The sequence below is a fragment of the Thunnus maccoyii genome, chromosome 5, assembly GCF_910596095.1.
Source record: "Thunnus maccoyii chromosome 5, fThuMac1.1, whole genome shotgun sequence".
NCBI lineage: Eukaryota > Metazoa > Chordata > Actinopteri > Scombriformes > Scombridae > Thunnus > Thunnus maccoyii.
Window position 1 is genome coordinate 24,670,748 of NC_056537.1, and position 23,215 is coordinate 24,693,962.

General features: G+C 40.3%; 1 protein-coding gene across 2 annotated transcripts in view; it reads left to right on the forward strand.

Annotated features, from left to right (window-relative positions):
• Positions 1–23,215, forward strand: part of LOC121897553 (neural-cadherin-like) — a 99,369-nt gene that overhangs the window by 46,262 nt on the left and 29,892 nt on the right. For both annotated transcript variants that reach the window (XM_042412119.1, XM_042412118.1), the window contains 15 exons: positions 381–553; positions 4,014–4,181; positions 6,217–6,466; positions 6,959–7,086; positions 7,509–7,695; positions 9,073–9,216; positions 10,597–10,880; positions 11,433–13,041; positions 13,768–13,861; positions 14,682–14,866; positions 15,867–16,096; positions 16,592–16,869; positions 18,957–19,171; positions 20,689–20,816; positions 20,998–21,125. In XM_042412119.1, coding sequence (XP_042268053.1) covers positions 381–553; positions 4,014–4,181; positions 6,217–6,466; positions 6,959–7,086; positions 7,509–7,695; positions 9,073–9,216; positions 10,597–10,880; positions 11,433–13,041; positions 13,768–13,861; positions 14,682–14,866; positions 15,867–16,096; positions 16,592–16,869; positions 18,957–19,171; positions 20,689–20,816; positions 20,998–21,125 — 4,201 coding nt within the window. The remainder of the gene's footprint in view (positions 1–380; positions 554–4,013; positions 4,182–6,216; positions 6,467–6,958; positions 7,087–7,508; positions 7,696–9,072; positions 9,217–10,596; positions 10,881–11,432; positions 13,042–13,767; positions 13,862–14,681; positions 14,867–15,866; positions 16,097–16,591; positions 16,870–18,956; positions 19,172–20,688; positions 20,817–20,997; positions 21,126–23,215) is intronic.

Consider the following 23,215-nt stretch of genomic DNA (forward strand, 5'->3'; position numbering starts at 1 on the left):
TTTCATGGATCACTAAGTAGACATGAGCTTCCATTCTATCCACGTCGTGACCTCTCAGAATTATCTTTTGACCCGACCTCCAGGCTGGGTACTGTTGTTTCAAGAGTGTGAATGCTGTAAATATGCCTGAAAATATGAGAAACCATAGATCCTCCTGCTAAATAAAATGCATCTCTGTGTGAAAAATGGAAAATGGTCATGAAAATAATACCTAGTATCCCTAGTGGTAATAACCCAAATTATTTTTGCATAATAACATCCATCCAACGTCCATAACATCCCTCATGCTTGACCTTTAACATTCAGTGCCTGAAGCTTCATATATTTCCACTCTTTGACCAGCAAACGGAGTGCACATATATTATTTGTATCCCCTGTAGACTTTCTAAGAGAAGACACTTTGGTCGGCACCAGTTTCCTGCGCGTGGCAGCTCACGATGACGACTTTGGCACTAATGCAGCTATCACTTACTCCATGTCCTTGGAGCAGCCTGAGTATCTGAGGGTGAACCCTATCACTGGATGGGTCTACGTTAACCAGCCCATATCACAGGTCAGTCAGCAGTTATTAGCAGGCTCTCTGTCAGCAACCAGCGCGCGCACACACACACACACACACACACACACAGAGTCTGTATCACATGGCGGCCTTTGAATCTGTGTCAACAAAGTTAATGAATGAGCCACCTCAAAGTGCCTGTGCCTGCTACTTGGGTATGTGTGCTGCCAGAGGTGCTGCATGTGGACAGACCACAGAGAAAGAAGACAGAGAGAGACTAATTCAGGCTCAACGAAGTATTAAAAATAGATCTTAACAGTGTGGGATTACTGTGGTTATATTTGATGACTACAGTTCTGTTTATTGCACTAAAGACTGTCATTTAAATATGCAGAAATATCCCCTAACCTACAGCGAGAGGCTCTCATGAAAGACCTGCTTTTTTTTAATGTGTGGCATGGGTTTTTAAGAAGCTAATTATCAAAAACCAAAAGTCTCTGTGTCCTTTTTAAATGCACTGCCTTTGATATTTTGGATTCAGGACTTTTTTTAATTTTAATTTATAATCTGGGAGTTTGATAAGGAGACTGAAGGCATGGGGCAGCTTAAGACGAGTTGTGTATTTTGAGGCTATTAACTGTAACAATTTGGAAGCTGGAAAATTATGCATGTGATTTGACTTGCAAAGCACGGTAGCCTCAATGCTAACAGCCTCTCAAAAACTAAAATGTTAAACCATGTGCTTGGGAAAAGTGCAGGAAAGTTAAAATAAATTAAACATTTCTTTTTGAAAGGTGAATTATTTTAGTTGCATAAAAGTTCAACATGACAACTAGCTCTAAAGATTAGCATGCTGTCTGTCACTGGTTGATGTTTGTCAACTAAGTGATTTACTGTGTCAGTGATGTAACACTTTTTTTTTCTTGGGTTTTTTTTTTTACATTTTTCATAGGTGTTTTGTAGACTTTCGTGTTGCCTGCAGCTCTCTACTTCCTGTTTCCCTCTGTCACTTATTCATATATAAGAGTTGTTCTTTGGCTAGAAACTTGCTACAGCACTATCGAGCTGTGTTTTATTTAACATACTTTTTAGTGCACTGGTGTTAGAAGTCTCTGGCAATTTTCCCACTGACGTCATGTAACATTGAAAGTATTAAGCCTAAAACCTCGCTGAACAAAGCTGTTGCATATTTCAGAATGGTTTCAGAAGCAATTTGAATTATCCTACAAGCTTTGTGCTGTAACTAAGATTATAAGCACACTTCATTAAATGTTAAACATGTCAGGCCTGGTCTGAGACATTGTTCTATTTTGATTTTCTCATCATGGTTTCTGATTGCAAGTATTAAAGCAACTTCATAGTTCCCGTTTGACTTGCAGCATTTCATTAGAAAATGAAGGAAATAAACCAGTGAACAACAGTGCTTGTTCTTATGCCCTAAGTCAGTAAGCCAGAGCCAAATCCATGCAGTGTCAACACACGGTAGAGTAGAGATCACAGATCTCACAGAGAATTAAGTGAAGAAAGAAAAGGTTGCTGTGACCATATCCAGAATATTTTACGGATATTTTCTGGTTCAGATCTGACACTATTATTGCAAATTTAATTTCAAACCTCAGTTGTTAGCACCGAGTCAGAAGTAAGTCATTCATTCATTGTGAAAGCAGCAGCTGCTGGGTCCAAACTGGACATCGTTGATTACAATCTTTGTTCTCTGGTTTCAAGCTTTGGAAAAGGGTTGTACTTGTTCACAAATACTAATTGGATCGTCCCAGGAATAGAAAATGTAATTTTGAAGTTAAGTGAGATTTCTTTTTATCTGGCTACTGCAGCACAATAATAGAGTCACTAGGCCATGATTTGCATTGATACAAAAATGCTGCTGATGGGTGAACATGTTACATCTGAACAACTGAATTCTCTTTTGAGCGATTTTTCATTAACAAAGTGGTGTAACTATGAATTTCATTATCTGTTTTACTGTGAGTGGAAATAATAATAAAATAAAATGACCTCATGTGGGCAAAAAAGGGCCCTTCAGTGGGTTTTAGAGGATTTTATTCCTCACTGGTGTTAGTGCAATGTTGATACACATCATCTAATTTAGATAAAAAGAATCAAACACACTAATGACCTCTTACGGAAATTTCCAGCTTTCCCTGCAGTGTCCACTTTGATGAAATACAGTTCCTCAGTCAAATTTACTCTTTTATTTCCTAGCGGTTCAATTATAGCACAATAACAAAAGTAGAGGAGCTTTTGTGCAGCCTGAATTATACTTTAATACATTTTTGGAAAAGCTCATACTGCTCCTTCTGTTGTTCTTAGACTAATTAAATGATTTCCTCAGTGGAGTTCATAAAGGTTTAAGGTTCAGACAGAAACATGAAGTCATTACTACCAGTCATCTGATCATGAGCTGATCACTCTGAGCATCAAAAATACACCTGTTCTAATAATACAGAAGTCTATTTAAAACCCGGCTCCACATATCTACAGTCGTTGCTGCTGCTTTCTGCCTTTTATTGGCCGTTTTCCAACGGCCCACTGCCACAGTGCAGCTGAAAACAGCTCAAATTATACTCAAATTATGCCAAGATGATTTATGGGCTATTAGTTTATTTTGTTACTATTTCTATGGTACATCAGGCATTCTACTATACAGTTTCTTTTACACTTCATATATGAGACTCCTTGTATGAGATGACTTTGTGTTTTGGCAGGGAAGCTAATTTACTTTTTTGTAGTGTAATTAGTGTTCGGTACATTTGACATTTTTTATACCTGTGCCAATTTGAGTTTTGGTCCCAATACCAAACCAGTACTTATTTCAATACGTTAGTTTGAGGAATTAAAACATGTTTTTCTACAAAACCCTTTTTTTTTCAGCAAAATATTCCAAACTTCTCAGTGCGTCACTGTTCAATGTTTTCTTAACTCACAAAACTGTGTGTATTCCTAAACAAAAACTCAATTAAAAAAATAAATAACAAAAATCATTATTTAGGCCATGACATATCTGATCAAAGAGTAAGTAATCAAAGCTTGATACCTCACGGCTTTTACACACAGATCGGTCAGTACTCAAAAAGTATTGATATCGCTACACCACCCTAATTATGATACCATTAGGGCTGCAATAGTGATTATTTTCATTATTTTCTCAAGTAGTTAAACATTGGAAAATACTGAAAAATGGCCAGCACAAATTCTTTATTTCCAAGCTAAAGTCTTTATATGTCTTTACTGTCTGACCAGGTGTTCAAAATGAAAAAACATTCTATTTCATATAATTTATGTAAGACAAACAAAACTAGCAACCCATTTTAGAAGCAGGAACCATCAGACGTTTGGCCTTTTTGCTTGAAAAAATCATTTTAAATGATTATTCGATCATTAAAATAGGTACTGATTGATTTTCTGTCAACCAACTAACTGATTAATCAACTAATCGTTTCAACTCTAAATACCATGATGATAATTTTACTCACCAAACTGTTACTGTTGACCACAGAGGACCTATATTACGAGGGACATCATAGCGACTGATAGAGGAAACCGGAGCACTTCTGTGGAGCTGGCAGTCACCATCACCAACGTGAAGAACCAGCCTCCCGAGTGGGAAGAGGAGAGCTACAGTGTGGTCATCCCTGAGAACACTGCCAGGGACACACCAATAGTGGTACTGTGTGTGTGTGTGTGTGTGTGTGTGTAACTTTGATTGCAGGCATATTATTTATATTAGGACATGTTGTTAAGCTGGTTTCTCTAACTCTTTTCCATTTTGGGTTGCTGTAATTGAATCGGCTGAATGTTTGCTTACTCCCCTGGATTAGTGTACAGTCTGAACGTTATTGAAACACGGTGTTCTCTTTGTGCTCAAAATACACCTTTGAAAGCTTGTCAGTGTGATGAAAAACCTGTAAACGTGTTTTAGTTTGATGCTGTGGGTGAAAGCTGACATTGGATCGCATGTGCTAAGCAAGTTTCATGGCTCCAGGCTAATTAAATCCATTCAAAATGTCTCTGATGTGAAATGTCTTTGATGTGAAAAATACATGGCTGTCAATCTGGACAGCACAAAAATCCCTTTTTTTCTCCAAGGTCCTCAAAAAGGGGATCCACTTAGAGATAAGAGGTTATTTCAGGGTCCAGACAACAGGCTCTCATCCTAAAGAGAATCTTTGTTAAAGATATGGTTTGACATTTTATTTGCTTTCTTGCTTTCTTGCAAAAATTTAGATGAGTTTAAAAAAAAAATTCTGTAGGATTATTTTTGTTGTTTTAGGTACTTACTATACTTTGGTATACTTGTATGGATATGTAGGCTATATCCATTACACAGTGTTTACATCCAGATATGAATGTGTAATGTGTATTTACATATACATTTACATAATGCTTATGTAAATGTATATTACCATGTAGATTTATACATATGGGACTAGGTACATACATTCACATGCTTGTATATGACCTTTTCCTTATAATAAACAAACAATTAGATGAGTTAGATGTCTGTAGGTTAAGTATGGAGCTGTAGCCAGGAGGCAAGACAGGAAATGGTGGGAAGCATAGGAAACAGCTATTCTTGCTCTGTCCAGAGTTAAAAAATAAGATAAATAAATAATAAAAGTTTGGATGGAGGCAGGCTAACTGTTTATGCTAGGTTCAGATAGTCACCTCCTAGCTCTAGCTCCGTGCTTAGTTGCACAAACATGAGTGATCTTTTCGTCTAACTCTCAGCAAGAAAGCCAGTAAGAGCATTTCTAAAATGTCAAATCATTCATTTAACACTAGAACCACAATGTGGTAAAATTTACCCATGGCAGTTTTTTTCAATAGTACATTATTATGTTTTAATGAAATACTCATGTCCCCGAGTCTTTGACTTTTCCTAAAATAAGGTTGTGACTCACCTCCTATTGTTAAAAATAGTGAAGATGAATCCAGATTAAAAACACAAACCTGTAACGGCCACCAAGTAAAATTTACCCGTATATGAAATGTATTAATTTCCCTGCGGTTTATGTTTAAACAATCTAAGTTGCTAGGCAACGGGTTGGAGTGTGTGATCTGACAACTACATCAAGTCATTATTAAATTATAAAAATAGCAGAGGAGAATGACCTGCAAAAAAACCTTTGCCACGTCCCTGAAGTGCAGGAAAGCTGTTTGTGGAAAATGCACATTCAAGGTGCTGAATGTCCGCTCAAAGTGTGTTTGAGGGACACATATAATCACATGTGTTCAAATGTTCATTGTGTGTAAAACTTATTGTTAGTTAATTGATTATTCTTTCATTTTCGTTTCGCCATGTTACTGTTTATTGTTGATAGGCTATTTAGTCTAATTTGCCCTTTGCCTTACTCTGTCTTCATGAATGGAACATCAAAAGAGAAATATATATTTGCATTATGATGTTATAAATTAAAAAAACGTTTTAATGGTTACCTCAAGTTTCTTAGTGATGTTCTCTTATTCACACATTGCTGAAATGCCTAAATTAATAATTGATTATAATAATATCACACCACCCAAATATACAAATATTTCCTTCTAATACCGTTTTTCAGTGTCATTTTAGAGTAAATTTTACCCGTTGGCGGTTTTAGGTATATATAGCGATCCTTGGTGGTTCTAGTGTTAAAACTGAGAATAGTAATTTTTGACTTTTTGCCAAGAAAAATCATGGTCTAACTTTTCATCCTATTCAGACAATCAAGGCGACCTCTCAGCTGGGTGACCCGAGGGTGACCTACAACCTGGAGGATGGGATGGTCCCCGAAACCAACATGCCAGTTCGTTTCTACCTCTCTCCCAACCGGGAAGATGGCTCTGCGTCCATCCTGGTGTCAGAGCCGCTGGACTACGAGACCACCCCCTTTTTCTCTCTCAGGGTGCGAGCACAGAACGTGGCTGCAGTGCCTCTTGCAGCTTTCACCACGGTTTATGTCAATATTACAGGTATGATTTAGAACAACTGGCATTGTTCTTTGATATGAAGTTGAAATTGTCAGACTTAATCAGTTTATTAGCACGTTTTATCAAAATACTGACACTGTCTGTTTAGATATAATTGTGTCTTTTACAATTTGAAGTTTTTATTATATTTATAAATAGAATATAATTAAATGTACCAAGTGATAATTAACAGCTGACTGATGAAATTACTTCATCTCATATAATGTCAGCACCAATGGATTAAAAAGGTAATAATATATGTTATTTAACTTGGCAAGATATGCCAAGAAGAATATCCAATATAGAATATCCAAATAAGCAGGTGGGCAGTGATGCACTCATGTTTTACTTTTCCTCAGAAAATCCAAACCTCTAAATCTTTAATGTGTGCAGTTACAGAGGCTACAGCTTTGGGAGTTGGAGAATTTATCACTTAATTCTATGTGGAAATGAACACACTATCAATTTGCAACTAAATCTCTCTTATATCCAAAGATGTCAATGACAACGTGCCGTTTTTCACCTCCTCCATCTACGAGACCTCGGTAACAGAAGGAGCCCAGATAGGGACCTCGGTTCTCCAAGTGTCTGCTCATGACAAAGACCTGGGTCTTAACGGAGAGGTTTGTGGTTATCTCTTTTGTGTTCATTTTATGCCAGTACAAAAAAAAAAATGAAGACATTGAACAGAAATCTCTACAGCCACATCTACAACTACATTTCCCTTGCTAAACCATCAGTGTTACGCTAGAAGGAGCATTCTGTAACATCATACCACAATCCCTCCAGTGCGGAAGCTTTTGTTCCAGAGTTGTCAAAGTGTTGTTGTGGTAGTGTTGGGAACTGTGCCATCGCAGTTGTGTGACTGACAATGACAGTATTGGTGGGGAAAAGTATTGAGGTTTTGCCTGCAATTAAAAGACATTCTGGGAATATGACAGGGACCTCCTGACATTTTCAGCCCCAAAGCCTTTAATTTCTGTAATTTTTGCAGGAAATTGAGGAATACTGTAGCTTGATTCCCAAAATTCCCTGTGCTCCACAGATCACTTACTCTCTGCTGAGTGACAGCAGTGGTGACCACCATCTGTTCCGAATAGATCCAAAACTTGGAATCATCTACACAGAAGCTGTGTTTGATCGTGAGGCCCGCAGCTCCTATTTGCTGGAGGTGCAGTCAGAAGATGGCCAGGAGTCAGCTCGACCTGGCAAGAACAAACAGCCCAACTCAGGTTAGAAATTGTGACAATTTTAATAATGACATCAGAGCATGAAAGTCTTCATGAGTTTATGTTTTGCTTCATTTAATTATCCCATGTTAGGCTCATTACTGTTCAGTTATCATTTCCCAATATCCCCATTCTTTTTAGTCATTCAAATTGTTATTTTTAATCATTGTTCAATTCTAAGAAATTTTAGGTATTGGACTGACCTCTGCCCTGGTGCAATGTCTCATTCATAAAAAGCAGCATTGTTCTTTCCCTATAAGCCTAAAGGGCAATACTGAAAACTTATGTATGAGTTGAGTTCTTCCTCTGTGCAGTGTTTGGCATTGCATTACATTCATTTACACCTAGGGACTGACTTTGAAAAGTGAATCTTAATTTGATTTATTCCAGTACCATGACCAGACAGTTTCACTCTCTTCCATGTGAAAATAGCTCAGAGGTTTCCTGGCAGTGTCTCTTTGTTACAAACCTTTTTTTTTCACAGTTTTTAATTTTCATGTTCAATATTTAATCAGTACAACCTGTGTTTGTTTACCATGTTCTCTTTGAGACATTTGGCAGTCCTAAAACCTCAGTCTGTATCTAGAGTGACGTAATATGACGTTTGTATTCAGAAGTGGGTCTTTGCAAATGTTTGCGAGGGAGGTATTAGGGGCAAAGGGTGATGTTTTGGAGCAGCAAAGCCCTCTCTCCAGGGTTGCCAGGGCTGCTTAGCATTTGCAATGAGCCTTAGCTGTGTCTTGTGTTATGTATCTCCCACATCCAGAAGGGCTCATCTCCTCTGCAAACATTACCTGTCTCTCTGTGTCACCCCTGGGATACACCAAGAGGAGGAGGGAAACGTAAAAACAAGCAGAGAAAATATAGCCACATTCCACCACCATCATCGGTTACTGCTGCATCTCCAAATTAACATGTCACCCATGCGTTTTGTGAGCGGATAATTTACTCTTTCTAACTAAAGAAATAAACAGTGTAATGAGGAAGGCTCCGATAAGACACAAACACTTGTCATCTTATAAATATTTAACCTTCCCAGTAGAGAGGTTCTTTATCTACTCTCTGCAAAAAAAAATGGTTTAGCCCCAATTCTGTTGTTTTTTTCTGTTGAAAACAGTTACCCCTGTTAAAACAATAAACTCATGGCAAAATGAATTATTTATGTAATTTACTGCACATCTTTGTGAATAATGTTTTGTCTGATTTCCATGTCAATGAGGCATATTGCATTGGGTTAAGTGCCTCTTTCCCACTAAACAGTGACAATGAATTGTAAAATCAATAAACAGATGGAAGGAGAACGCACACAGTATTTGTCGAAATATGCGTGTGAGTTTGTGTGCTGTCGTTTAATCTGCTGCCATTCTGTCATTCTTGCAGACACAGCATATGTGCGGGTTTTCATCAGCGATGTCAACGACAACAAACCAGTCTTTGCTCAGCGACTGTATGAAGTTGGTGTTGACGAGAATGCAGATGTGGGCCTGGCTGTTGTCACAGTTAGCGCTAACGACGAGGATGAAGGTATGCCTAATGAGACGACTGGGGAGGTCCCGCAGAGATTTTACTGATGCCACTTCTTAGAAATAAAGGTTAAAGAAGCTAGCCAACCAGAATCAATATAAAAGTTTTTGTGAGCCTCTTTGAAACTTAACAGAAGTTTCCAGATTGCATGTTGTTCATTTTCACAAGACTCTCTTTCTTGAAATACCACAAACATTTTGGCAGTCATTTTTCCAGCAGGTAATTGTGTGCCAAGTAGGCACCTTTATGCAAGATAGCCTGTGTTTGAAGCAATATGCATAAAATGACCCTATGAGCAATCTGGACTGAGCTGAAATCATGCGGTGTGCTAGATTTAGTCATTTGAGTGCTTTGTAATGCACTGTAGCACATATGTTCCAAAAAGAGTGACACGCTCCCACACAGTAGGTGGGCGGGATTTAAGCAATAAAGCAGTTGCTCATCCTCCGTACAGCAGTAGACTAAGATCCCTTTATCAGGCATGTTTAGGTCCGTTAATCAAGTATTTATGGTGAGCGGGGGTGCAGCTTAGGCCGGGCTGCAGCGCTAATGATGAATAACTGTGGAATAACACCAACCCCCAACATTAAAGTTACAATACTGTTGCACTTGTGCCTGAGAGGCTACATTCAATCTGTCTTGTTTAAAAACTCCACCCTGGGCTTGACTGCTGTAAGCCTGCTGGATCCCTGTGGGAGGCACGGAGCACTTTGTCAGCCAGGGTTGTGTTAATAGTACAGATTAGTGTATTTACATGGGATTGTAGCTACTTTAACCCAACAGGATGATTGAAAGCGAAGACTGTACATTCCAGTAGATTATCTTATCTATTCCAATGTTAAACCACTAGATAGGATGGTCTCCATGGAGACACAGAAGATAAGTTCAGATATTGACTTCATCTTTACTACATCCCCCCACCCCCTCTTGGGCCCCAAAATCATTCCTCAGAGGGTACTATCAGAGCGCATTATGCTGCTTTTCACTCTCATGCTCCCTTTTACTTTTTCAGCACTCTTTTTTTAATTAGTATACGATTAAAGCTGAGGAGACGAAGTGCAAAGTTTCCATTTAATTAAGTAATCAAAACAAGAAAGGGATACATGAAAACCTGCTAATTCTCAGGTCTCGGGGGAAATGAGGTGTAATACCCTTGTGGTTACACCCTTCTGTTGTTACCCGAGTGATTCCACTAAAAGTGAGAAAAAGACAATACACAGTACTGAAGTATTCAGCATGCAGAGAATGAAGGAATAGTGATGGCAGCAGCCTGCTGTAAATTCTGCCACCTTCTAAAAATGTTGGTGGAGACTGACCTTTAGATTTCAGTAAATTTATTATAATCCCTGGTTAATCATGCATTTGTGATTTCTGTCACAGGGGCCAATGCCAAGCTGCGCTACCAGATAACATCTGGCAACAAGGGTGGTGTTTTTGACATAGAGCCAGAGGTGGGGACAATCTTTATTGCACAGCCACTGGACTATGAGCAGCAGAAGAGGTACAAACTACTGGTCCTGGCCTCTGACGGGAAGTGGGAGGACTATGCAGCTGTGGTGGTCACTGTGGTTAATAAGAATGACGAGACACCGGTGTTCTCCATGAATGAGTACTATGGATCAGTCACAGAGGAGCTTGATGGCTCACCTGTGTTTGTACTGCAGGTGAGAGGCTAACATGATCACTGCTAGGAGGTTTTACACTTTTTCTGTAATTACTGTAATCCACAGATCTGTAATTATCTTTAGAGAGCTCTTTTTTTAAATCAACAGCCTCTCACAATTTGTTCCGAGTATATTTGTGTGTGGTATCTCAGAATTGCTTTCAATTTTAGAGTGCAACATGTTAATTCAGTGTAGTTACTGTTACTCTTTCAGTGTTTATACTCTACTGTAGCTTGAAATCTTATAGAATTCTCATTCCATTTAGTTAGAGAGACAGTATGGATGGATTTTATGCGGAGAAATTCAGCAGGAAGGCTGTCAAACCCACTCTGGGGCCAGATGCGAGAAACATGCCTGATCAGAGCTCATTCCTTTAATTTAGGTTTCTAGGAAAAAGTGCAAACACTTAAATGGGCTGTCTAAAAAATCCAAAAGCAAAGAAAATCTTCTTTGCTTTCGGGTGACGTCTGAAAAGAGATAAGAGGAACTTGTAATTTGGGTTTGGCTGAATGAATGAATATCCATTTTCTTAAGTTGTCTTTATCTCTGCAGGTGACAGCCACTGACCCAGACAAAGATGCAGACCAGGGCGCTATACGGTATTCCATTCATGGCCAAGGGGCAGAGTCACACTTCATGATCAATGACATCACAGGGGAGATGTATGCCCAGCGCACCATGGACCGAGAAGAGCGTGCCGTCTGGCGCTTTGTTGTTATGGCAACAGACGAGGAGGGCGAGGGACTTACTGGCTTCACTGATGTTATTATCAACGTGTGGGACATCAATGACAATGCACCCACCTTCTCCTGTGCGCCTGATAATTGTCACAGTAGCGTGGCGGAGAACTCCCCTCCTGGAACGTTTGTTGTGGAAATGACAGCGGTAGACCTTGACGATGCAGCAGTAGGTCAGAATGCAATCCTCACCTACCGGATTACTCAAAATGTGCACAACACAAACAATGCAGAACTTTTCACAATTGATTCCAGCACCGGAACCATTTCTGTGGCAGCAGATGGTCTGGACCGGGAGATTGCTGACATCCACCGGCTGGTAGTTGAGGCCCGGGATGGCGGTGGTATGACAGGTACAGCAACTGCCACTATAGTTGTAACAGACATCAATGACCATGTGCCAAAGTTTAGAGAGGACTGGTGTGGTGCTCGTGTACCTGAGAGCACTGATGTGGACACTTCCATTCTGGAGTTGAGCGCTGTGGACCCTGACGCTGGCACGTATGGACAACTGGCCTTCAGTGTGATGGCAGGAGACCCGGAGCAGCAATTCTACGTGGTAAGCCACAGACTGGAGCAGACGGGAACTCTAAAACTGAAGAAGAAACTGGACTTTGAGAAGCCAGGGGAGCAGCGTTTTAACCTTACTGTCAGGGTGGAAGACTCTGACTTCTCCAGCCTTATCCACTGCCTGATTCTAGTGGAGGATGAGAATGATAATGCTCCTGTGTTTGCCCCAAGCTCCCACCTTCTCTCCCCATTGCCTGAGGACGTGACCGTAGGAGCCAGTATCATTCAGGTCGTAGCCGCTGACTCTGACTCCGGGTTGAATGGGGACATTCTGTACAGCATTCTTCCTCAGTCCGACCCATATGGACATTTTACAGTCAGCCGAGCCGGTACGGTCACAGTTGCCAAGCCGCTGGATAGGGAGACAGTGTCAGGTTATGAGTTGGTCGTCATAGCGACAGACCAGGGTACCCCAGCACGGACTGGCAGTGTCACGGTCCACTTACCGCTGCAGGACATGAATGACAACGGGCCAGAGTTGGAGACGGCCTATACTCCTGTGCTGTGGGAGAACAGTCCAGCACCTCAAGTAGTCTGGCTCAACAAGAGCTCAACTCTGCTTCATGTTGTGGACAAAGACTCCCCAGAGCATGGGCCTCCTTTCTTTCTCTCCCTGCCTTCACTCTACTCTATCGATTTCCACCTGCAGGATCATGGGAACGGGTCTGCTACACTCACTGCCCTGCGGAGATTCGACAGGGAAAGGCAAAGACAGATTTATTTACCGGTGATTATGATTGACAGCGGCGATCCTCCAATGACAGCCACAAGCACGCTCACCATCACTATTGGCGACCAGAATGATAACGCCCATCAGGAAGGAGAAAAAGATGTCTATGTGCATAGCCGAAAGGGTGAGTTGCTTGCTTCCGCTCATTTCATTCTCCTTGGCCCTTGTTTTCGCTACAGAGCGTTGCACTGCAGGCAGAGCATGAGTGAAGAGAGGAAACTGAGACTACAGCTGAAGGGAAAAGTTTTTACTCCTATACCTGCTTGGCGTAGTCTGGAATTCATAATTGTGCTCTTCTTTTTACATTCCAACAGTGTTTTGTTATGGTAATATCATCATCAAATCCTTTCTCAAGCCCTCAGCACTTCCCTTGCCAACCCTTTGCTTAAAGCTCATCTGAACATCACATTATGATAAGGATCATGAATTTTCTTTTTTTGTAAAAATTTTTTACCCTCCAGGTAAGTTAATCAGGTATGTAGGCTTGTTAGTGATTTGATCGCACACTCAGCTACATAGCAGTTTTGGTAATTGTGAAAAACAGGAGCGCCGTGACTCATCCAGGCTGCCATTGTTTACCCAGCTGCAGTACTCTGGCACTGCAGGTCGATAATAACATAATCCATACCGAGATAGCCCCGCTTCCTTAAGCTCCACGCTCTCTGAAGTGGAGCACTGAGAGCCTATTCATTCCAGCAGTGGGGCTCCACAGTTATGAGCATAATAAGTAGAACAGAACACAAGAATGCAAGATAAGGAGAAGAGAGGGACGAAAAGATAAGTGTTGGCATCAGCAGATTCTGTCCAGACGGAATGAATGTGTGTGTGTGTGTGTGTTTACCTTGAACAGGAAGGATGGCAAATGCGGCAATGGGGAAGGTATATGCCCCAGATCCTGATGACTGGGACAACAAGACCTACACTCTGGAGACAAGTGCAGCCAAGTAAGAGCTCTCTGTTAAATGCATATAATTTTTCCGAAAACATGTTGATCTCCAAATGTGCAGCATAAGTACAAGTGATAAAGCAATACAGTACCAGAAGAACTGCCAAATGTGTAGAATTTGAAAAAATAAAGAGCATGTAGACTCAGCATTCAGGGTGTATTTCTCTAACAAGACCTCTTTCAATGATATCACTCGGCTTGAAACAAGCCCAACCGGTACTCCTCCTAATCTTAGATCCAATTCCCAGGCCTCTAATATAAGGAACAACCTCCAAAGGGACTTTAATCATAACCATCAACAGTGATTGCCATTCTGGAAAATGCAATCAGATTCAAACAAACTAAGCAATCTCAGTCCACCTGTATGATGTTCCGAGATGAAACAGCCATATGAGCACAGTCTGACTCCATCAGGGACCTTGTGCAGCTATTCAGTATTCATACCCTCAAGATCAGATTAGAAATACCAATTGCACATTTGTTTTATTCATATAACAAATTCTGACAGTTACCATGACAACTATCAAGCTCTTTTAGGAGCTTTTGGAGCCAAAGAATTTGTCTTTTGTTTTTCTTCTTCTTGGCGTCTTTTCTTTTACTGTTTCTTTGTGTTTTCTGAAAGTGAATTTACATTTACTTCCTGCTGGAGTAAACCCAAGTACTGCTGACCAATTCTCTACTTGTCTGTCTGCCATCTGTCAGGTATTTTTCTTCCGAACAAGAGCTCAGAAACAAAAGAAGCCACTTGTCTTTTTTCTCCCTCTCATCTCCCACTGAAGCCGTCCTCTCCTACTTAACAGATCCTCGTCTTTTCTCAGATACTTCAGCCTGAATCAGAGCTCAGGAGTGCTGACCCTCCGACAGAGCCCTCCACCAGGCAGCTATTGGTTGAGGATCGGGGTGTCTGATGGGGTGTGGCCTGATGTGATATCTGGGGTCAGAGTTCATGTCAGAGATCTGGAGGAAAAGGCTATCCTGTCGTCTGCCTCGCTGCGCTTGACCGGTAATGTTAGCAGAAACATTGACTGACATGATGGCATAAACGCAGTGTTAATTTTTACTTATTGGGTTCCTGCAGCTCAGAGGGATGTTGCGTGATTCAACTCACAGCAACATATATCTATTTACCTGTTATGTCTCTACATGACCCCCAGAACTATAAGTCAAGAAAATATTGAGTATAATAGTTTTTCAATTGGATTCCCCCATCTCCGTCATTCAACACAAAGTAGAAAGCTTGCTCTTTGTTGTTACCATTGTTGTTAAATTCCTTTTTGAAGCTGATGTTGAAAGAGACAGCATCTGCCACAGGCATGAATAAATTGGTACTTTTCATTGAATGATTATCAGGTTGTCAATCCAGTTAACGCTGAAATAATAGGCTGTCAGGAGAATTTTTATACTGCATTATTTAACATTTCTAAGCATTGTAAAGCAACAATTCACATTGCCTGTTGGTAATAGTTTCCTTATTCTTCTTACTCTTCAAAACTCTGAAGTTTATGTTAGAATCTTCATTTTTCTGTCACTCTCTCAGAGCAAATCGGAGTTATAAAGGTCAATTTGGAAGTGTCAGGTAAAGTCCTTGACATTTAAAAAGCCATTCGGCGAACAGAGTTGAAGGCTATTATGGATGTCTCTGACTTCAAGTCATTATCATTTTTGGAGATTAAAGATGACTCCCCACACTCTCAAGATATTATTGGAAGGTGGCACCACAAATGTGATTGATTTTCCTGGACATTACAATATTTTGTACAAGGCAGTTCCTCAAGACCCTCGGTTTATTTCAGTGAAGAAATAAAGAATTTTACTCAATTGCATCACGCCTCCTTCACCTTATGGATGATTCAGTGAGGAAATGGATCAATAGAGGGAGATGTTAGGCTATCTCTTGTGCTAATGGAATCAGGAACTCACTAGGCTTTGATCAACTCCGTAGTTGTCATTGACGAGTCAGTAGTTCTTATTGCATGAACCCCCACTCTCTTTGTCTCCTGAAGGCATTACAGCGAGAGATTTTATCGACTCTCACGTCGAGGGGAAGAGTCGGCTTGAGACGTTCTGGGACTTCCTGTCTGAAACCCTGTCTGTCAGACCGGGGAGCATCAACATTTTCAGCATAACAGACAGAGATGAAAAAACAGTGGACATCCACTTCTATGTGCTAACTGATACTGGCTACCTGCGCTCAGAGAAATTACATGGTGTCCTCGCGGCACATAAAAAGAAGGTATATATACTGTCTTGTCTGATAGATAGAGATCAGTGCTCATATATCAAGTGATATACTTGGAGGCTTGAGGGGAAACGATAACAGGGCTTTTTATCTGCCCTTTTATTTTCATACCAACTTTCTGTCTGTTTACTGCCTGGCCCTGCCATGTCTCTTTGTCTCTCCCATTAATTTTTTGTCAATGTCTCCTTTCCTTTTTTTATACACTTCTTTTCATCCATGTTTTGATTCTGCATCATTTTAATTCCTCTGTCATGCCTAACTATATGCCTTGCTGCTTTAGCAACCACCATTTATATGAATATTGAAAGCATTTATGTAGATTAGGGTTGTGTGCTTTTCATTCCTATTTTGTATTGTTTGTGAAGTTGTTTTATCTTTCCACGTTATTACTGTGTCAACATAAAACACTGGAGATACAAATCCTTGTATTTTTACTGACAATTACTGTAATTCCCATTTTTGTCTCCCTTCCTCTCTCACCCTTTGCAGCTGCAGTCCCTGCTGCGTGTGAATGTGAGCCAGGTGCAGGTAGACGAGTGTGTGCACACAGACTGTAAGGCATCCGGCGGCTGCTCCACGCATTTAAGCATTAGTGACTCGCCCACCCTGGTAGACTCGGGTGCTTTGTCCGTTGTCTCAGTGAAGGTGACGTCCTCGGCTATGTGTGGCTGCACTGCCAGGGAAATGACCCACCAACCCTGCTCTTCCTACCCCAGTAACCCATGCCTTAATGGAGGAACCTGCATCGACACCCAGAATGGATACAGGTGAGAGGCATGTCCGCAGTGGTTCAGGAGGACTACAGTTTGCTCTTAAAAAGATAGAAAACAGGAATAGTCTTTCCTGCAGTCTCCTCTCTAGTCTTGTTAGACTTACTGTAAGAGTGACATCCTCGAAAATGAGCTCAGAATTACTAACAGCACCCCCCGTGAGAAAACTCTCCTTCACCTGTAACTTGACCTAACTTGCTCAAGCTGCTTTGCTGTGTCGTTAGCTGAATATAGAGTAGCAGGATTTCTCAAAGGGCTTTGGTCTCTTTGCCATGGAGGTAATGTACATGTGTGTGTATGTCCTTCTGAAAACTGAAATCTGAGTGTATCTTGCCCAAATTTTATTTATTTATATGTATATATTATATTTGTATATAATTTTATTGTATTTAAACAGGCTATATTTATAGCGTAATATTGAATTTTAAAAGATTGTCAGCACTGTGTTTTGCACAAGTTAACAATAAATAAAATATATAGCCCTCGTATCAAGGTCATTAACCAGTAACTTGAATATTAACCTTAAATATTGACCAAATGCCAGTAATCAATGTGAAGGCCTTCACCTTCAAGTGTGTGGGTCTCTGTGGGAGTCAGAAGTAACAGCATGTAGTTCATTTCATGCACACACTAATGCCCAGATTAAATAAATATAGGGCAAGAGGATTAGTACAACTGGCCCCCCTCTATGCTCACAACTTCTCAAAAGCTCATTTAATGCCATTTACATGAACATGCAAGTTTGTCAAAGGAAAATCTACAGAGGGAGAATGTACAGAACTCTTTTTTTTCACTTTTATCTTTTAAATTATCTCTGCTGCAGTTGATCTGCACACTGCTGCGAGAAGCCCTTGTTCTGTAAGAGGAATATCTCCCCATATGTGCTATACGTGCCCTCATGTGAATGCAGTACAACCATAAAGAATCCAATTTTTGGTTCTATCCTCTGTTGAAGGAGCTTAACAGGCAACCTCAGACAGCAGCTGATCAGATATTGTCAGTCAGAAGTGAGAAAAACATGCCCTGTACTTCTTGATTTGGATTGGCATTGCTCTCTTGAGTCACATGAAAGAGCAGTGAAAGAGTGAGGTGCTGCGCTTTGGCGTGTGCATATGTATGCATAAGGCTACACTCTGCCTAAGCCGTCCCTTTTGCTGCGTATGGATCAGTATTCCTGACATGTGTTGCCCCTCTGCAGAATAAACAGCAATGGGGAGAAACAGCCCCTAACAGCCTCAGTACACACAGCCTTCCTCAGACACTGCATGAAAATAGATGGCTTTGACATTATCAGCAAAGCCAGCTTGTCTCACATGCCTGCAGTGGAGAGGACAGGATGAGATCAACCGGTCCCTTCCATCCAATGATTGAATGGGCTGTTTTTCATCATTGCATGTATCTCTTCAGTGATGTTTAGGTTTGTCTATGATTTCTGATATTTACAATTACTCTCTTATAAACAAGCAAATTCAAGAAAGGCACTGAAAACATTCATTTCTAGTTAATGTTTCTGCAAGAGCGGTGATCCTTAACACTCAGGCTCTAATCAAAGTAGACAAGCACAAGGAGATGCAGCGTGTGTAATACCTTAAAAATCAGAAGGGGGCGGGTGGGGATAAGTAAGAAAAAAAGTCCAGGAAATCAGTGGTGGTACGGTGCATAGAAAAGTGAGAGAAATAGAATTAATTATCTCCTAACAAAGGAGACATGATGTGCCGTGCAGGAGCAGTCTCCAGAGGGTTCAGCTCGGGCAGCTGTGATAGATAAAGAACAGACCGGAATGATGTCGTGTTCATAGCTAATTGATTTAATGTAGGGTTGAATATTAGGGGCTTTGTGGCCAATGCAAACAATTGATTTATAGAAGTGTTTTCTTAGCTGTCCGTGTTGGAGCAAAGTCAAAGCCCCTGCCTGTTTGAATCAACAAGACTGTCACGTACGCCGGAGAAAAGTCATCACGTTTAGATCCAGAGATTGGACAGTGGGAAGATTTCTCAGAGCAGAAAACATGGACGACAGTGATTGTTTCTATCCCCTTGTTTTGCCTTTATTTTCCTCTGTTTTTTTCCTCCACGGTGCTACAGGTGCCACTGCCCCCCACAGCTTGAGGGGCCAGACTGTCAGCAGATGAGACTTAGTTTCCTTGGCAACGGCTATGCCTGGTTTCCCCCCATAAGGCCATGCTTTGATAGCCATCTTTCACTGGAGTTTATGACAGAGGAAGATGACGGACTGCTACTGTATTCTGGCCCTTTGACCACTCTGCTGCCTGGGGACGCTGAGGACTACATGGCCATAGGTAAAGAATGAGTCTGGATAATTAGATGTGTGCCAAGGGGCCTTTGGGCCATTATTGCAATAAAACTTGGAACTTAATTTTGTGTGTTTAATTACTGGGTGGCAGCTAATCAGATATATGAGGCAAATTTTGTTCGTTAGTGTACTGCTGAGGGATACGAACACTCACTCTACAGAATTATACTGTAAGTACTTAATGTGGTGCTGCACGGGCAAGCCAGCTTTACTGTTTAATGTGATTGTAATTCTTTGCCGTGTGCCATGAGAAATTCTGTTTTTGCTTATCCCCTTTGCTTCAGCATCAGAGCAGTGGTTCAGACTCAGTGCCTGGTAGACATTCAGTGTCTTAATCAAGGACACGTCAGCAGGGTTTATTCCTGCTGACAAAAAGGCTCCAACCTGAATCCTCCAGGCGGAGGACAGTGGTAAAAATAAAACTGAATAGGTGAAAGGGTGTAGCAATGGCTGGGTGTAAGGCTTAATGCTTACAATATGTTTATAAATAGTGTTACAATGTCATAAGCGTAATATTTCCAAGAGACCAAATGCAAAACAGACTTTGAAGGAGCCTCATTACTGAAAAAAACCCCAGAATAGTTGAAGATACAGGAAAACAATAATAATGGCGATGAAGATTTAAATTAAAATAAGTGTTCAAGTAATGTTGGAATTGTTTATGCCTCCAATTTAAGTATACTCTAAATACTTGCTCGTAAAATATTATATAAACTAGTCCTAATCATGTGTTTTGTGCTGTAGTTTAATTGTCTTGACTTGCTTTCTCTCCATATGTCTCTCTCTCTCACACACACACACACACACACATATACAATTACAACAAAACATATTTTCTCATTTTCCACTGGTGGTATCTAACCATGCAGATTGTTCTGTTTCTTTGTCTCTCTCTCTTTTTTTTTTTTTAGTCTCTTAGATTTATGCCTTCACCCCAAACATTGGAGGTGAATTCAATTTCATTTGTGGGGCCCACATCATTTAAAAATAAGATTAAAAAGAAAAAAATCTGCGGCAACATCTCATCCTAGAAACATTGTCATCATTACATTCATTAATTTGGATGAACTTACTGTTACATTGATTTTTATTTCCTGTTTCACAACACACAAACTGTAGCTATCACTATCACCTTGTTTCTGGTGCTATTCAGATTCTCCTGTGTAATCTAGTTGTGTTATATTGTCATCCTCTTTTTTTTTTTTGTTCACACTGTATGTTTTTCTTGAGGTAAGATGCTTTCATAAGTCTCTTGGGTTTTTCCCATGTCTGCACAAACTAGATATTTGCATCTTGCCTGTTTTTCTTTTGCAATGCATTTTATCAGTTTTTTTCTTGATCCTGCCTCTACATTTTGTCTGTGCAAGCAAATTAAGCTGTTTTTTTTAAAATTCTACAAATCTATAGTTGTTGTTTGCGGTACAAACGTTTCATTCAGGTGTAACAGTGATCTTGATTTACTTTTTAGTAGCTAGTGTTAATTCTGAACTCTTTTTTCCTCAGAACTGATTGGTGGGACACCCAGTCTGAAAATTAACCACGGATCTGGCACCCTGGTCCTCCAGTTAACAAATAACGTTGGGATCGCTGACAGACGCTGGCATCGACTTGATGTGAGGAGTAACAGTAAAGTAAGAGAACTTTATTCATGCTAGTCTCATTATATCGTTTTCTCTCTTTCTCCTTGCATATGGAGAATATGTCCGATTAAAATATATGCTGTAATTTGTAGAGCGTGTCTGGCTACAGTATACCCACATATCCACACACTGCAGCAGTGTTGACCTCTCTCCACTCTTCCCCAATTTAAAGGAAGTGCGCTTCACCCTTGATCGATGTTCCAGTGCAATTGTCATGGAGACAGAAGGCGTGGACTCATGGGCAATGACAGAGGACCGCTCATCCTGTGAAATTCGAGGGGTCACACCAAACAGGGACAAGTAAGATCAATAATTACACAAAACAACCAACACTGCACAATATAAACACCAAGAAGTTCTTCTGAATTCTAAAGGGAGCCAATAAACACCTCAGGCTGCAAGCAGTAAATCAACAGATACATTATAAATAGTATTTATTATGTTTTGTAATTAATAAATGAACATATCCATAAATAGATAAATAAATAAGTCTCGTTTTGAGGAACTCCCAGTTCAAGAAGTAGTATTAGTATTAGTATTCTCCAGACCTCCCTCTGGGATTTTCCTGTGGTTGGAAACTAGTAATCTGCTAAAGTTTTGTTCTGTTCACTGTCTAATCTATGAACCATGCATGGCCCAAATGGACAATGTCTAAATGTGAAGAATAAATGGTCTTTGGACTTAATACTGCTGGTCATCCAAAAATGAACTATCCAAAACGCAATCTGAAATCATTGATCTAAAGAAAGAAATTAAAACAAAATTCAACACCCAGCAACTCCATGATATTGAAGATAGATGCTCAGAGTTGATCTCCACATACGAGATGGAAATTTCAGAAGTGAATCTTAGGAAATATTGGAGAGATACTCTGGACTTCAAAAATAACACATGGCTGTCAGGCACACACTGCCATCTATACAGACGAGAGGTTTCTTCATCTTCATTTGATCTGTCCGGAGGACTCAGGAAACAAAGGCCCATCTGCTGTATACAGATGACACTCTTTTTTATGGTGTGTTCACACCAAGCGCAAAGCAAATTTTCGCCTTGAGTTACTCACATGAGAGTGACCATTTGTGTTTATTTGCGCCAAACAGCCAGAGAGCAACGGCAGACACCGACTAGTCCCCACCGGGACAATGAGAGCCAGAGCTGGGATGTTACTGAAGCTCAGCCTGCCTGCTATCATGACGATTCAGTCCTCCTGCTAACAACAGTCATACCGACTCTTATCTATAGACACTGAGAGATACATTATCAACTCTTCTCTGTTCGTTTTGTTGTGATAAACTGGATTAACCCGTCACACAAAACTCCCCCCAAAAATCTGTTGATTTGCTGCACTTCCCAGACGACAACTGCAGACGGAAGCGGTATGAAGCCAAAATAAACTTAGAGGATGCTATGATTTAATCACAATAAACGGATCAAAAGGATGCTGAAATAACTACATCATGATGCCTGTATTCATGCTTTGTCAGGTCTGTCCACAAGACGACAAGCAAACAACTTTTAAAATGCTTGTTTTTTGTGAATGGAGTTCAAATCGATCAGAGCTCTGCTAACATTGTAGCTACTCCATCCACACTCAAAATAATGTCATCTAAAGGCATAAATATGGCAGCGACATGTTTAATTTACATATATATCTATATATACATTACACAGTTACACAGTGTAACTTTGAAATTATTTCAACTCACAGGCATTTAAGATATTTATTACTGATGACAGCAGCTGAGGGGGGTGTGTGACTCCAGTGTTAGGTCCAGTTAGGTGGAGAAGCAAAAGTGAGGATAAATCATTTTTTTAATCTCAGAAATTTAAAAAATAAACTCCCCGTGCCGGTAAATGGCTCCAGATTAGAGCAGAATCTGGTGTGACTGGTTTGGTGGTCCAGTGTGTGTTTATTCCTCTAGAAATCAGCAGCAGCAGCACCAACATGCTCCCTGGCGCTCTCCTCCTTAGCTGGCCAGTTCTCAAAAGCTGTCTGTTGGCCAGTCCCACGACACGCGTGAATTTTTCACTCAAGTTCAATATTTTCAAATTGTGTGAATACACGAATGACTCAAATTTCACGTGTTCGAGTCACAAATTTCGTGTATTTGTGTCATTCGTGTCTTTGCATTGACTTTGTATGTATTCTCACTGAATTTGAAATCTAAAATATAATGATAATAATAATAATAATCTTTATTTATAGAGCCCTTTTCAAAGTCCAAGTTACAAAGAGCTTCACAAGGCAGCAAAATAACACTGACAAGTCATAAAATCAAGTTTTAAAAAGAAAACAAAAAAAAAATTGGTCTAAAAAACAATTCAGTGTAGGACAAGCAAGAATAGAAAAACATTTTTAAAGGAGATAAAAGACAGTTCAAAGAAAATTA